The sequence below is a fragment of the Uranotaenia lowii genome, chromosome 2 (genome assembly GCF_029784155.1).
Source record: "Uranotaenia lowii strain MFRU-FL chromosome 2, ASM2978415v1, whole genome shotgun sequence".
Lineage (NCBI taxonomy): Eukaryota > Metazoa > Arthropoda > Insecta > Diptera > Culicidae > Uranotaenia > Uranotaenia lowii.
This window is the reverse complement of record NC_073692.1, coordinates 399,303,775-399,321,166: the sequence shown is the minus strand read 5'-3', so window position 1 is coordinate 399,321,166 and position 17,392 is coordinate 399,303,775. Positions and strand designations below refer to the sequence as shown.

Sequence of the window (17,392 nt, the reverse complement as noted above, 5' to 3'; positions counted from 1 at the left end):
TTCACGTTAGGCTGGAACAAATATCAAGTTCTTCTTTTCCACCCCCCCTCCCCCCCTTCGAAATTTCCAAAATCCCGAAGGGGGGAATTAATAAAGTTTGAAATATTTAAAGTAAATTTTAAATAAAAATTTAAAAATTCGAAAGATTACAAGACCAAAAACCTAATTTTGGAAGCTGGAAGTTAATTTACATTTTGTATTCTTGATTTTATTGAATTTTTCGATAAAAAAATACTTGATTTATAGGTTTTATGCTATGATATAGTATGCAATTTGGTTGCATACAAGCTTTCGTACAATTTATTCCAATTTATTTGTTTTTCGCATTATTTTTTATTGTCCCCCTCCTCGCGATGTTCCAACTCCAAGTGACAAAAGAAGAATTTGAAATTTGTTCCGGCCTTATGTTAATCAAAAAATTAAGCAGTTTGATAAAGTATTATAGCACAAATGTCATATTCATTTGGGCTAGAGTAAGGTTGCCAGATTTTTTTCAGCACGTATCCGAGCCAGGCAGATCCGGGCAATCTTTTTATATAAAAATGAATTTCTGTCTGTCTGTCCCATATAGACTTAAAAACTACAGAACCTATTTGCTTGAAACTTGGCAGATGGGAATATTGGAGACTTGGGATGATAGTTTGGGACCCCTCCCTCTTCCTGGCAGGGGAGGGGCATTCTCAAATAAAAGTAATAACTCTTCATAACTCGAGAACTGATCATGCAAACGGTACCAAATTTGGTATGAGAGTGTATTTGGGTACGAGAAATGTTCTTAAAATGGTTTGGTACCCCTCTCTTTTTCTAATGGGGAAATATTAAGCGGGAAGGGGGACTCCCATACATTTTTTGCACAATTCGAGAACTAAACAAGAAAACTAAATCAAATTTGGCATGCGAGGTTATATGGGTAGGAAGAATATTTTCAAGATGGTTTGAGACTTTTACCTCCTTCCAGTGTGGAATTCGAGAACTAATTAAGCAAATGGAACAAAATTTGACATATTATTTTGTATGAGAAATGTTTAAAAGATGATTTGGGACTCCACCTTCTTCGATTGGGGAGATACAAAAGGGGAAAGGGAGTCTTCCATATAATTTAATGCTTTTTTCGATAACTTATGATGCAAATGAATCCCAACTTCACATAGGAAGGTATAAGGCTACGAGTCAAGTTTCTACGATGTTTGAGATCCATCTGTCTTTCCACACTGGGGGGATAAGAAGGGTGGAGGGTTGTCTCCCTGTTACGCATTACTCTAGAACTTATCAACCAAATTTATCATGGAGTTATATCCGAGTGTGAGAAATGTTTTTTGTATGTTTCGGGAACCCTCCCTCTCTCCAAAGAGAGGAGGGGAAGGAGGAGGGGCTCCAATACAACTTTTTTTTAATATCTCGAGTGCTGATCTAGCAGATGGTAACAAATTGGGAAGATAATTTAAATTTATGAAATATTTCAAAGATACTTTGCTTTGGTTCCCCTCACAGGATATAAAAGAGAAAAGAGGTGCCATAGGTTTGTTTTGACAAATTCAAGAGCTCATCAAATAAATTAACCTAAGTTAACAGGGAAGAGTATAAGGGTTCTATGGTTTAAAAAAACACTTTTTCACCTTCCAGAAAATAAAAGAAAGGGAAAAGCAGTTTCGCGCATTTTTTTGTAAAACTTTAGAACTTATCCAACAAATGGAACCAAATTTGAAAGAAAAAGCATTCGAGTACGATAAATGTTTTTGATTTTATCAAAAGAAAGATCCCATATAGTACAGAACCGGAATTGGGTTTTATGGCATAGTTTTTACAACTTTTCAAGCAATAGAAACAATATTTAACATGAGAGGTTTATTTAAGCTTCACGACCTCTCCTTCTTTCAGAGGAGAAACGGTAAGTAAGAAAGTATCATTGCTCGAAAACTTATCAAACAAATGGAGCCGTATATGAAATGTGATGTTATTTTGTTACGAAAATATTGTTATGGCTGGCAGTTCATGGACCCTCCCCACATTGCAATTTGATGTGAAAGCTCTTATTGTAAAGATATCAATAATTTATTTATGATGAAATGATTTTCACACAATCTATTGATTTTTGGAAGTTGTAGCATAGCAAACCGGGTCAGCTAGTTTAAAATAAAACCTGGTCAAATCCAGGCATTTGATTTTCAAACTGACGACCAAAAATCCGGCAACATCCGAGCAAATTTTCAAGAATCTGGATAATTTTGGTCATTTGATTTGAGCTAAAAAGTGTTTTTTAAAGGCCTTAAATTGCTTTCTTACTTATTCTGTTCTAAAATCAAGTATGATGAATCTACCAAAATCTTGAGCAAATTTGATATTTTTTTTCCATCGATGAAAAGTATAAATCAAATTTTCAAAAGTCAGAAATTAAAAATTGTAGGTTTACATTTGATTCTTGCAAACTCGATCTTATTAAATATTTCAGCTCGAAACTTGGTTCTTGAAAAAATTGCAATACTCAAGTGTTACTCAATAACCAAAAAAAATATGGCAGTCCCTGCAGATTTTTTCACGTGGATGTTAATTAATTCAATTAATTTCAATTAGTTCAATTAATAATCGATCTCATAATTAAAATTTTGTGGATATTTTTTTAAATATAAAAATCAGTTTTTTAATAAACAATGCTTACAAATAAACTCAAATATGTTTGTGATTTTCAGCTGTAGGGTAGAGTGGGGTAATGTGGGCCTTGGAAAAACGTGAGCCACTCTGAATATCTCAGATTAAATGTTGAGATAAAAATCTCATTCCAACTGTCATCGTTGTCTCTTTGCGTAAGCATATTTTTCTTTATGTTGTTGACTTACGCACGCATCATATGCTTCTTTTATTTATCAAGTTTAAAAAAAAATAACTTAAATAATTAAACACACCCGGAAATAGCATCGATGGAGAACCTAAAGTTCATAACAAAAATATGCTCATATGCTTATAATATTAGTTTTGTCATGTTCTTTCACGTGGAAAAGGATTTTTTGGAGTTTTTCCAATTATCGGTGAAGTTTTTTTTTTTTTTTTTTGATGGTCCCACAGGCCCATTTGGGTCCTTCCTCCACCTCATACGCATCTTTTGAAGAAGGAGAGACAGTTTATCCTTAGGATATTATGTATTGTTTACTTATGTTGTCAATTTCTGTACGACTTGTTCGTCTTACTCCCGCGTATGTCCTTCACCGTACAAATTTCTATCTGATGTTCCGCCAGATCTTCATCACTATTGGATGATCCTTTTTAGGATAAGTCCTTGTTTCAAATTGAATGTTTTATGTAATTTATAGTCAGCTTCTTAAAAATATTCAAGTTTGAACTGTCTTTGATGCTCCGTGGTAGGCTGTTATACAGTTTCAGTCCATTGTAGAACACAGATCGTTTGGTTATTTCTTTTTTTTGTATTTGGTAGTCTGAAATCTCGGGCTCTCCTTGTATTGTATCCATGTATGTCAACTCCGTGCTGCAGACCGTCCCATAAATAGGATGATAACATTCCTTTTTTCATTTTGTAGATAAAAATCATACTGTTGTAAGCAATCTTCTGCTTTACTGACGTCCATTGCAACATATCAAGCATAAGAGCACTAGGAGTATATCGGTTGCATCGTATTACCACTCGCATTATCTTGTTTTGTATTCTTTGCAGCCTCTTTGTCTGCGTGTCTGATGCATGAAGCAATATTGTAGCGCAATAATCAAAGTGTGGCATAATAACAGATTTCACGTAGATAATTTTTGACCAGAAAGTCATATATCTGCTTATCCGACAAAGTATTCCATATTTCATGGCAATCTTCTTAATAGTGTAGTCAATGTGGGCTATAAAACTTAACCTTTCATCTATCTGTACTCCTAAGTATTTAACTTGATGTACTCTTTCGATTGCACAACCATCAATCAACAAGTTTGAACACTCTCCAATTTTGCGGTTGCCAATGATCCAGTTGGTTTTATTGAGATTCAGACACAACTTTCTCTGTTTTAGGAAATCTGCAATATTTTTCAAATTAGCATTTGCTTTTTGAATAACAAGCTGTAAGTCATTTCCACTCCAGTAGGAGACTGAATCATCCGCAAATAGCTTAAGACGACCGTACTGTAGGCATTGTTTCATGTCGTTGATGTACAGTATAAATAACAAGGGACTCAAGACACTTCCTTGTGGACACCTGAGTTATTTTCTCTGTATCGAGAGTAAGATGAACCAAATTTTGTTCTTTGCATTCTGTTATCTAAATAATTCTTAAACCAGTTAAGAACCGTATCATTGATACCAACTCTCACTAGTACATCTATCAGCAATAACCGATCAATTGTTTTAAATGCTCTCCTAAAATCCAAAAACACAGCAATTGTGTAGCTACCACTTTCAATATTGATTTTCCAGTTTCGAAGTATCAAATTCACAGCAGCTTCTGTTGAATGTTGTTTCCTAAATCCAGACTGCTCTGCAATAAGTATTTCTTGGGACTCAATAAAGTTTAAAAACTGTTTTTTTACTGCTAATTCTAGCACTTTTTCTTGGATTTCCAACATATTTATAGGACGGAATAACGTTTACTCTCGTGCATTTTTCTGTTTTTCTATAGGCACTACAGTTGAACACTTTCACGTATCAGGTACTATCCCTGTTTGAAGACTTGTGTTTATAGCATTTCGTAACGGACTCGCTAGTACAGATAAAGAATCTTTAAAAACTCATAGAGAAACATTTTCGATACCCGCCGTTGGTTTTATATTGTTCACTATTTCAAAGAACTCTTGGCTATTTAATGGTTCAAAAGTGCGAAAATCTCCGCCATTGTAGGTTAGCTGATTCAAGCAGCCATTAGAGCTTGCTGGAATACTGTCATGAATTTCCATGACACTATCGATAAAGAAGTCATTAAACTTCTCTGCAATTTCAGATTCATCTGTAATTACAACACCGCTAAACGAGATCGAGTGAGATTTGGCGCCACTCGGATTCATTAGTCGTTTTATCGACTTCCATAATAACTTTTCATTATTTTTGTTTCTCTCTAGCTCTTCTTGAATAGATTGGTTTTTCGCTTCTTTTATTTTACGCGAGTATTCGTTTCTTACAATTTTATAATTACGCCAACTTCTTTCGCATTTACTTCTTAAAAACTGTTTATAAAGCTTATCTCTTCGTTTTTTTATCTCACTAAGACTACTAGAGTACCAATTAGTACCCGAACCAGTATGCCTGGTTCGGCCACTTCTTATGCCAAATGAAGAGTTTTGAAAAATTATTGTCCATTTTTCCCAATGCGATAGAGACGAATATAAACCCTGTATATGAAAATTTTTTCGAAAAGATCGCGAGCCAGATTTTTGGAATTATTCGATAACACGCAATTCTCTTTTTTATTTCCTCAGCTAAAATTGCTTCAAAATAACTAAATAAATAAAGAAATTTTAGTTTTGTCCAATCCAAACAAAGAAAAACTTTTTTTAAACAGTCAGAACTTGTAAAAATTAATTTATTTAAAAATAAAAAAAAAACGCCTATGATACCCTAAAAATTTAGGGAACTTTTTCATTAATTTTTAATCGTTTTATCTTCTAAAATAAAGAATTTATAAAGCGAAGAATAAAAGTGGCCCATTATTTTGCTTCCTCTCTCATGTCAAATCGTAAAGCTGTAACGTACCCCCTATGAAAATTACGTAACGCTGTCAAATACCCCCCCCCCCCACCCTATTCATGCCTTCTTAAAAAAATTTGATTTTTAAGGGCTCGAGAAACAGTACTTATTTAATAATTTTTCAACGTTCTACTAGTTATTGGTTAAAAGTTTTTTGAGAATTTCGCCAATGTTAAATTTTTTCTCTATTTTAACGACCTTAACTTAAGTTCTAGTATATTTTTCATTGGAAATGAAGCAAATATTTGGTGTGCTCATCATTTTGGATATGACAAAATGGGCTCTGCAAAATATCGGCATGACTTCCAAATAACTTCGAGTAGAGTGACATTTTTTTAATGAAAGAAATTGTTACGTAAATTTGAGCATACCTCCCCCTCCCCAATGCAACAATTCGTAACGTTTAAGCTCACCCTCTCCCTCCCCCCCTAAGGGCGTTACGTAATTTATACCGATGCCCCCTAAGGACATTCTAAATTTACATATGTATGTACATAGCATTGGAATATTGGACTTTTTCAACTCACCTGTTGCTGCGGGGGGCTCTGGGTAGTGTGATGGAAGGGGGGCGGAAAGTACGGCGGTTGAAAATCGGATTGCAGCGTCTGGTGGTGCATGGTGGGTCCGGGCCCGTGCGAACTCCCGTGACTTCCGCCGTGTCCGCTAGTGGGTCCGTTCCGGCCCGTGTGGCCACTGGCGTGGGTGGTGTAGGCCGGACTGCCCCCGGACAGCCCGATGCCACCATGACTAGTAAGCCGCTCCTGCACGAGGGGGAAAAGAAAAGAGAGAGTCGCAAAAAACAAGCGAGGAATTAGTAGGATTCGTACTCATGTGTTGTTGTTATTTATTGTTGTTGCTGCTTTTACTTCACGCGTCTTGGACAGAAGTGTCTGCGCCATTTGGGGAAGGTTATAATTTATCAATCAAAATGTAGATTCGAACGATGACAGAGCGATTCCTCGGTTCGGAGCCGATCTAAGGCTATTCATCATCATAAATAGGAAAAATTGCCTCCGATCGTTTTGATCGGTTTTGGGCGAGAGGTTTTTTTGTGAGTGTGGCTTTGAATAGTCAAAATGCTAATTAAACTTATTCAGAGAAGAAAGCATGGGAATGACCGAGATTGATTTTAAATTGGATTTCAAAAGTAGATGATGGCGTCGTCGCGTCAATTCAAGTACGTACTCTATTCTCTTTAGTTGTATACTCGATTAGTTTTTCTAACCCACTAATGAAATTGAAAACTAGGTCACTGTTTATCAATTCTAGAAGGTTCTTCAATTGACGTTGGCACTTTTTCAACATATAATCAGCTTGAGTTTAGAGTGTTTAGACTTAGAAAAGATCAAAAGGATTTGTCTTCTATTTGATAACTTTCATTTAAATTTGTCTCACTTAATGCATGTTGCACAAATTAGTCGCTTAAATGTTCCTTCGCACGATCATGATTCGTTTTTCTGCCTATGCAAGTTACGTGTTCGATTTTCGTTTCACATGACAGGAAAACTAAATTTCATTTACGATCATTTGAAAAGGATCGCAAAACACCTCCCCAAAAAACATTCACGCAACAGAGCCCGTCATCAATCTGAGCCCATTTATCTATTCCACCTGAAGACGGTGCAGTGTCGCCACAACGCAGAAAGAGGAAGCACTTTTTCAGATTTGATTTTCGGTTCTGTTTTGAAATGGGCCAAATTTTACTTGCTCAACTTGGAGGAGAGTTGATATATTTTGAAAAGTTTTCATTCCAACGCACGGACGACGGACATTCGTTGGCCACTCACTTCCGGTTCGGGCTCACGGACTGTCACTTTTGCACGTGACCGTCGAAATTTCGCCAGAGAACCCACCGAATCGAGTGAGTGTGTGCTAATTAAACCAACAGTCATCGCTGTCGTCGTCGTCGTCGTTTATAAATACGCTTAAATGTGATTTTAATTTACTACAGCAACTGGGTGATATTATATACCTGAACCTCGATAACGGATGACATGTCCACGTAAGCGAGCGCCATGTTGGTTGTAATTTGCTGTTTGGCGGTTGATTTTCAAACTTTGAACTTTTTTTGGCTCACTTCACACGCACTCTTCCAAATGTGGTTGGTGGTGGACAGGTTTTGGTTTGCGAATTCCAGCCAAAACCTTCCCTTTTTTCCTATATCTTTGGTTGTCGTTCGTCTTCTTCTTCTGATAATCGTGTCGTTAACTTAAAATCACACTACATCATCAATTTGGTGACAGCGACAGCAGCAGCTACTGGCACGCACCCGGCAGCCATGATGTTTGTTTTCACTAATTTTGACATTTTACACAGGTTATTTGTTGTTGTTCGTGTTGATGGGACTTTTTCATGAGAGATCACTGTTGGATGTCGTAAGTGGTTGTTGGCTGGCAACAGGTGAAACTTCTGCTGTTCATTAATTGAAAATGGTTCATTTGTTTGAAACATGAATTATGGTAATTTACGGTGAAACATGATAAGGAATGCAGCTGATTACGAATGTGTATTATCCATGTCCATTGTGCGTATAGTTAAATATTCAACCTGAATATGATTAAGATAAGATTTTTCGAAAAATATTTTCCTTAAGTTTATAAACCCTAGGACTAATTAAAGAAGACTGGGCAAAATGTTTGAAACCTGGTTTTCTAATGTACATGTATGTGCAGCGAGAAAAAAACTGTTTTATCAAAAAATCTACTGTGGGAGAAAACAGTTATGAAAAAAAGAAGTTGGTTCATCTGTGAAATCAGTACGAAGCCGTTTTTCAAAACCACCTGCATGTCGACAAGATTTGGAAATTAGCTGAATATTATTGCCACTATATTCCTTGAAATTATAGGGGAGAGGCGGGCTATATGCGCATATTAGGGAAAGCACTCATTTTCTCCCATATTCCAATAGATAGGAGCCTGAAAACTACATACACATGAGCGGACATCTGTTTTATATACGTTAAAGCAATTTTTCTGTTTAAATCTCTTACGGTTTTTGAGAAAATAATTTTATAATAAAAGAAGTCAAAATAGCCGATTTCCGAAACTGGCGGGCTAAATGCGCATATTTATGTTTTTAGCTATATTTCATTTACACTTGCAATATTTTGATATTATTTTATTGAAAATGGTAGAAACGGATGTTGAGTATACGTCAAGGCTGAAAATTCGGTGAAATTTTATACATCACTAACTCTTTTGCATGAAACATAGTTAAATATGCCATATGGCCATATTTCATGGTAATATTTTGTTCATATCTTATTTTTATCGGATCAGTATGAAGTTCTTCTTTTTTCGCTGTAAGATCATAATTTGAGCGTAGATTAAATGTTTTAATGACAAAAAGTAAAAAATTTATAAGACTAACCTATTTTTCTTGATATAGGCATTTAACCTGCCTCGATATGGGCATTCAGAACCTGTCTCTTATTCCAATATCTTATCATTTACAGCTTTGCCAAAAGCTTCAATTTGTTGAATTTCCGATTTCCAGATGATTAAGAAAGAAAAACCATTTAAGTTTTTGTTCACAGAATCTGTACGCACGATAATTAAAGTTCAATATATTATAACAAAACTGACAAAAATCTTGTTTGAATTTTAAATTTTTTTTTACTTTAATGAACAATTTAATTTTTTCATGCCATCATTCAAAAGCGTATTACCCTCAAACTGCACTGATTAGATATGATGAATCTCCAGCCATATCGTCGATAGGCTGTATGCGCATATTACCCAACATGCGCATTTAGGAACACTTCCCCCTACAACTTCTTTTGTTTAAAACTTTTTTCTCCCACGGTAGATTTTCTTGACTCTATATAAGCTTTTTTTGTCTCGTCAAGATCTTTTAAACCGTATATTAGATATCCGTGTACACCAAACACCTTATTGCTTATTCTCATTTATTCAAGAATGTTTTAACATTTAAATCTTTTTACGGCACCAAATTGAAAAGTTATGTGGTATTCTGTTTCTGTTTTATTACTGTCAAAATATTATGAACTGGATCAAATCCAGTTAAGGGGGGAGGGGGTGGTGGTGGGGGGGGGGGGGGGTGGTAGGGTCTAACGGGTAAAAAAACTCCATTTTCACAATTTTTTTCTAGAGCTATCGTTCAAACAAATGTATTTCTGTTTTTCTGGACCCCAACGTTTCTATTTAACTTAAAAAAAATTTATGAAATTTTTGTGGCTGTTTGAAGTAAAAACTACGATTTTTCACGAAAAAATCCGCCATTTTTTATCTGTAAAATCTCCCTAAAGTAAAAAAAAAGAAAAACGTTGGGGTCTGGCATTTTATATGTAGAAAATATGTTCCAAATTTGAAAAGAATCGGATAAGTAGTTTTCAAATGACGATGTCCACGGACTTTAAAAATGTGCTTTCGAGAAAAACGCGTTTGAAGTTTCTGCTCTTGCTTTCTTGCAGTATTAGATAGGAGGAGATAAAGGCCTATAATTTCTACAGTTTTGCTTCAATTGACTTGAAAATTTGACACAACATTCTTGAAATGTTTTACAATAAGAAAATAAAAAAAAATAAAAAATTTTTGAAAGTGTTAGACCCTACCCTCCCCTTAAAGAAAGCTTGATAATCTAGTTTTATGGATAATTCGAGATTTGAAATAAAAGGCGTTTTTCTGAACTCAGTAATAAACGCACTTGAAAAATCACATGAAAAAATGGTAATCTAGAAATATTTATATTTGATTTATAATGCGTTATTGCAGGTAATCAAGACGAACTTAACTAATTCGAATATCCCTAAAATTATTGCGCTTGAAAACCACATTAAACATATTTTTAATATTTATTGTTTAATATTACACTTTTCTCAATTTATTACAGATAAAAATGTTTAAAAAGTTGAAATAAAAATAGATATTTGAGCAGATCTCGCACATTACAATAAAAGCTTCTATATCTAGGTTTGGATAGCTTCCAAGGCAGGTTGATTTATCCTAGCAGAATCTGTAAACTATATATTGTTAATATAGACAGACGTATGATTGAATCAGCTTAGTTAATAAAGTTGTACTCAAGCGCAAATAGCTTTCAAACGCTTTAACAGCTGCGCAAACTCTACTTAGAGGTTTCATTGAGTTGAAAAAGTGAATGTGAAACGTTAAAGAACTAAAAAAACTAAGCTTAAAACTAAGGTTGCCAGATTTTTTTCAGCACATATAAGAAATTTTAAATAAAAACCTGGCAAAATCCACGCATTTGATATCAAAATTGATGTCCAAAAATCCGGCAATAAACGGGCAAATTTTGTCAAAACCCAGAAATTACTCAACAAAAATCAAGAAAAAATTGTTTTTATCAAGATTTAACTACAGATTTCATATTGTGTTTTAAACTTCCAAACAACTTTACTTAATTATTTATATAAATTTTGCTCACAAAATTTAGTTTTAGAGGCTGTAAAATTTTTTTTTCAACACAATTTGTTTTTTTTTGTTTGATTTGACAACTAAAATGCATAAATCCGGGTAGAATCCGGACACTTTTCAATAAAATTCAGACAACCGGGCCGGGCCGGACTGTTCTCAAGTTTTACGTTAGATATCCAGGCAATCATGGATAAAACCGGGCAATCTGACAACCTTACGTTTATCAATTCGCTTTATATTATTGAATTTCTATAAAAAAAATTACAGTTTAAACGTTTTTAGATCAATATTGGAATTCAATCTGAGCCAATCGCCTTACCAAGGATAATATCATCTTTTTCCGTTAAAAAAGGATGTTTAGTCACGGATGAATATTCTAAGCCAGATAACCTTTTAGGTTAGAATAGTCAGAATTGTTGCTAAGTAAAATTTATCAGAAACAAATTCATTGAACTACAGAAGTTGTGTTTCCATAAGAAACCTGATAACATTTACATTATCAAACAATTATATATATAAAAAAAGTTAAATAGGATTATTTTAACTAATTTTAACTAATATCAATAAAAAATCGAATTGAGACAATGGTTTCGAAGGCTACAAGCAGAAGTGAAAAATATATGTGCTGTGCTACACATTCTAAATTTAATGAAATGTGCGGAAAAAAATTCATTTTAAATTAATTTTTATATTATATTATATTTACAATGATACTTGTAATATAAAATTGGGATTGCAATGCAAATAAGATTTGATTTTCTGAAATATTTTATCCTCAAACTAAATCTTGAATTTGTTTTTCAATCATTGTTTCAAATCTGGAACTAAGAACTGTTTAATTTGCCTCTCTTTTCTCCAATGTGGAAAGGGTCCACAAACTGCCATAGAAACATTTTTCGTAACCTAATTAAGTCATATGTCACATATAGCTCAATTTACTTGATAAGTTTTCGAGTTAAACATACCATATTTCCTCCTTCTCCTCTGAAAGAAAGAGGAGCCTTAAATCTTAAAAAACATTTTTTGTAAACAAATACCCTCTCATGTAAAATATAGTTTCAATTGCTTGAGAAGTTAATAAAACTATACGAAAAAACGTGTATTGGAGCCCCCTCTCCCATCCTCGTCTGTCCACTGTATGGAATCCCTTATAAAAAAAACAAACATTTCTCATATTCGAATTATTTCAAATTGTGCTCCATTTTCTAGATAAGTTCTCAAGTTAGGCAAAAAATTGTACCCTAACCATAGAATCATTTCTCGTACCCATACACTCTCCCCTGCAAAAATTGGTTCAATTTATTTTATGAGCTCTAGAATAATGCAAAACAAATATTAGCACCCCTCTCTTCCTTAATATCCAATTTGGGGAACCAAATCATCATAGAAATATTTCTTAAGCTTTCTCCTCCCAAACTTGTTACACTCTATTCGATGAGTACTAGAATTATGAAAAAAAATGTGGGAGCTCCCCTTCCCCTATGCAATCAATTCTGTGAAAGAAGGCAGAATATTTAAACAATTAAAGAAACAAAATTCTTCTGTAATATCATTTGCTGATAAATTTGAATAAAAAGATCTCAAGTGATCCAAAAATATTGTTCGGAAGTCTCCTTCCTTCTCCACCTCTTCCCATTGGAGAAAGAGACAGTAGTCTCGAAACATTAAAAAAAACTTTTCTCATGCGCAAATATATTCTCTTGCCAAAATTTGGTTTCGTTTGTTCGATTTGTACTCGAGTTATGCAAAAAATTGTATAGGAGACTCCCTCCCACCCCTTCTTATTTACCAGTGGAAGCAGGGATGGATTTCAAAACATCATAGAAACATTTCTCGTACCTACCGTACCGTACCTTCCTATATCAAATTTGGTTAATTTGCATGATAAGTTATCGAGTAATGCATTAAATTGAATGGTAGAGCCTCCTCCCCTTTTGTATCTTACCAATCGAAGGGGGAGGAATCCCTAATAATCAAAGAAACAATTCTCGTACCCAAAACCCATCTCAAATTGGATTCTATTTTCTTGATTAGTTTTCGAAAGGTGGAAAAAATTGTATGGTAGCCCTTCCCCCCTTTCTATCTCTCCAATGGAAGGATGTAGGTATCTAAAATTTTCCTTAAAATATACGCTAGCATGCCAAATTTGGTTCCATTTGCTTGATTAATTCTCGAGATTCAAACATGTTTCTTCTATTTTTGAGACTCCTTTTCCTCTTCCAGAGAGGAGAAGGGGTCTAAAATTGTAATAGGAATCTTCCCCGGCCTTCAATGTCTCCACCTTTCAAGTTTTATGCAAATCGATTTAGTGTCAGACAGACTGACAGACAGACAGACCGAAATTCATTTGAATAGATTGTATTCTCTTAACAACAGCCAAGTTTAGTCCGTGATACAAAACGTTTGGTATTTTGGCCAGATTTTTCATTTTTCATCAATTTATTGTGACGGAATTCTTCAATATGACATTTAATTAAATTTCAGTAAGATTTTTATTTCCATAACAACAATAAGGTATGTTTAGGTTCATAATCAGCTTTCATGATTCGGTAAAGAAACAAAAAAGAAAAACACAAAATCATGGAAATTAAAAAGTCATTCTAAAGTTGAATTTGTTTCAATATTTTCTGTTTTGAAATATAAGTTGTATACATATCTGGTGGAAATTTTTTCCTGAGATTCAATTCCAAGAAAATAACAGTATTTTTTCCTAATATTACTTAATTTTTTCAATTCATTTATATTAAACTATCGCCCATTATTTTTTTTCTTTGGATTTTGCTGATGCAAAGTATGATGGGTCAGCTTTGTGAGTATATTTCGCCAGCCTATTAAATGTACCCGCGAAGTTGTTTCATATTTGGCTATTCTCCTGTAAGTCTATAAGTTAGTTTATTATAAGAATTGAGTAGGTTTGAAATAAAATAAATCAGGTGTACACAGATTTTATTTGGAAATACAAAATTGTACAAACATTTCAATCCAGGCTTTTGACATGGTCGTTGGTCAACAGAACGATCAAAATTGGACCAAAACAGTACCAACGAGATTCGGTTTCTTTTGGGTCCAATAACATATGAGCAAATTTTGGTGGCTTGATTCTTAGATATGAGCTATACCTAGCAAGGAATATAAAGTTTGTATGGGAATCAGTGTGGAAAAGTAACTTTTTCATTAAAAAAAACTCGTGCAGTCTTGCCATACTACCAAAACAGATTTCTTTCAGCTGCATCGCATACACTGGTTATTGCCGACGGATTCAATTATACATCCTTGGAAGTTCGTTTGTTAGGAATAAACGATTCTAGTTAACTAAATGTTATACACAGTATTTTTCCACTTTTCCGAAATTATCGGTTTTATACTGATAGGCTTGCAAAATAAACAGTTCAAATAAAACTAAATAGACCAAATTGAAAATTGGTTTAAAGTTACTCTCCAACAACTCCAATTTAACTGATGAAGTGATGATGGGCCGGAACACGATTTCCATCGGCTTAAACCGGAACAAACATGTGACTAAGGACCGTATCTAGCGTACATGGACACACGTCCACTGTCTGTTTTGGCTCAACTTTGGGAGTAATTGAAGAAGTAGAAGATTTTCAACCGTCGTCCGTCGCGTCGTGGATTCAATTATCAAGTTTGACGGTTTAGCGACGGTCAGTTACCAATTGGTTGTGGAGGGGTTTTAGGAGAACCTATTTTATAGTGTGACGCGAGTTGGTCGCTTCACTAGAATGCAGTTTATGTGATACTTCTGTAGGTTGATTTTTTTTTCTATGAAGGGTCACTATTTTGTCAGACACAAATTTCAAACAAATTTTTGCAACGGATACAAAACATTATATCCAACTGGAAAGATCAGATGATTTGACCAAACCATTTTACTTTTTTTCAATAAAAATCCAACAATATCAAAAGAAAAAAATTTAAGAAAAATAGACAAAAAAAAGTTCAGGAATATCTTTTAAACTGTCATCAAACAGAATTAGATGCTAATGTAATAAGAATACTAGAGACAGCTTAGGGGGCAAGACAACCTTTTCACGACGGTACTTTTTCCACTTTCAAAAATTCTTTTTTTAGTATTGTCAAGTCATGTTAAACATCTTATGAAAAGCACCAACAGTATATCATTCAGATTAAAAAAAGCCATTTATGACATCAGGATTGATTCGACACCAAGAACACTGTTATCTGTTTTATGGCAGATACAAAAACGAATCACGATATCCCCCACGAAGCATTCATACACACTCTTCACGACTGTAAGGACACTTTCATATCGCTTCCCGAAACTAAAGCACTCCAGAGACACTATTCAGCTACTAATCAGCTTCCACTAGTAGCTACTGGTGAAGCAATAGCACCAAACACTAATCCCCCAAGTAAGTAACCAACCGTAGTAGGTACCGAAACCGAGGCACAATTCAATATTCGTCAAACCAGACGAGCGCACGAGCGAGCGTGTTCACAATCGGGCGACCGGGCACGTTTCGCGCTAATCAATCATAACGGCTGAAGTTGCTAGCGTAAACTGAGCATAAAATCAGTCCATCGTCGTCGGCTTGCGAAACCATCGAGAGGGCCTGCTAAAGGCAACATAGGTAGCCTATCATCCGCCGAGGCACATAGCCGCCGGAGATCGTCTTGCTCGTCGACGCAGAGTTTCCCCAAGCATTTTGCTCAGCCAGCACTCTCTTTCTCTCTGTGCATATGGCCAATCAATGCGGTGGCTTCTGCCCCGTTGTTGTTGTTCGTCGTCGACAGGCAGGGGGAGAGGAAACGCATGTTGTTGACGAAAGTCCTCCTCCTCCCCTTCGGGCTTTGGGAAAATTGAGGTGTGCGGGAAAATGAGAGAGATGCAAAACCGCCCGAAGGAAATATGACCCCTATTCATAGAGCGAGAATCCGAGAAGAACCAGCAAAATATGAAACGCAAGAAGACTCTGACGTGGAGAGCATAATGTGACCCGGTGTGTGCTGGACGACGATAAGTATGTTTTTCTTGCTTTAGTTTCCATTTTTTTTGCGAGGATCTGCCTCTTGATTTTAGTGCGTGGACCAAAAAGGGGTCTCTTTTAGCTTCGGGGTGGTACATTATTTTTGGATGAATTTGCCGGCAGGAGTCTCGACACTCGACAGGAGCCGGAATCATAAACTCTTTCATTCCATATGTTTCACATATACACATACCTACACCCTTTACCTTCAGCTGAGGGCCCCGAAATCCAGCATCCTCCGTCCGAAGGATGATGCGTTTTGGGAAGATCGGAACCGAGAGACGGATGTGTTATGGAAATAAATTTCCATGTGAGTGGTTAATGGTGCGCGTGAATGAGACAGCACACATGAGAGCGATTGCAGATTTTAAGAGAAGAAGGTTTATGCGAACAAATGACAACGAAGTGATCGTTTGCTGTCGGGCTGTCGGCGCTTAAATTATGCTTTATGAGATTGGTATGCTGAGCTCTACGGCGCGCGGCGGGAGGAAAAATAACTCAACGAGTGGTGATGCTTTTTCCCTCCTTATTCAGAGCTAGAACTGCGAAAATGCTACAGGTGTGGTTGCCAGTTTCAATAAAACTAGTTATTGCTATAAATAAATCTATTTTTTTTAAATAAAAGACAGTTTATTCATAGGAGAAGAAGCAAAACGGATCGCATCCTATCAACTTTTCATATGTGAATAAACTAAGCTTGCCAGATTGCCCGGTTTTAACCGGAATTGCCCGGATATTTGATACAAAATTCGGGACATGTCCGGTTGTCTGGATTTCGATGAAAAAAACCCGCATTTCATCTGGATTTATTCACTTTATTTGCATAATATAAAAAAATCTCTCATTGAGTTTTTGTAACTTTTGATTTTTGCGTACAATGAAGATTTTTTTGAGCAACTTCTATCGCCGAACGGATTTCTGGAAGCCTAAAACATGATTTAAATTCTGCTGATATGTCTCGAATAAAATAAAAAATCAAGTATTTTTCTTCATTATTTTTGATGAATATAAATTCCTTGGTTTGCATTTAATTTGGCCGGATATTGCCTGGGTGCTGGATTTTTGAGTGAAATAATCCGAAATGGTCCGGCTCGGGTACGTGCAGAAAAAAATCTGGCAACCTTATAATAGACCCTTTTAAAATGTTTTGATACGATAAAGAATTATTTAGTTCGTTCCATGGAATTTCAATGACTTAAAATTCCATGTTACTGAGACATATAAATAAGAAGAAACTCAATATTGGGTAAATAATGTCAAATACATTCTGACGGCAGATTTGAATTTCTGGCGAAATTTCACGTAAGATAAATAAGTACTAT

General features: G+C 35.2%; 1 protein-coding gene across 6 annotated transcripts in view; it reads right to left on the bottom strand.

The window, feature by feature from the left end:
- The window catches only part of LOC129745094 (transcription factor AP-2-epsilon), a 180,241-nt gene that overhangs the window by 34,337 nt on the left and 128,512 nt on the right, over nucleotides 1-17,392 (bottom strand). For 5 of the 6 annotated variants that reach the window (XM_055737929.1, XM_055737932.1, XM_055737933.1 and 2 more), the window contains one exon: nucleotides 6,196-6,429. In XM_055737929.1, the coding sequence (XP_055593904.1) occupies nucleotides 6,196-6,429 (234 nt within the window). Of the gene's footprint in view, nucleotides 1-6,195; nucleotides 6,430-7,640; nucleotides 8,053-17,392 lie in introns of those variants that run through there. The other variant, XM_055737930.1, reaches the window with a different exon arrangement.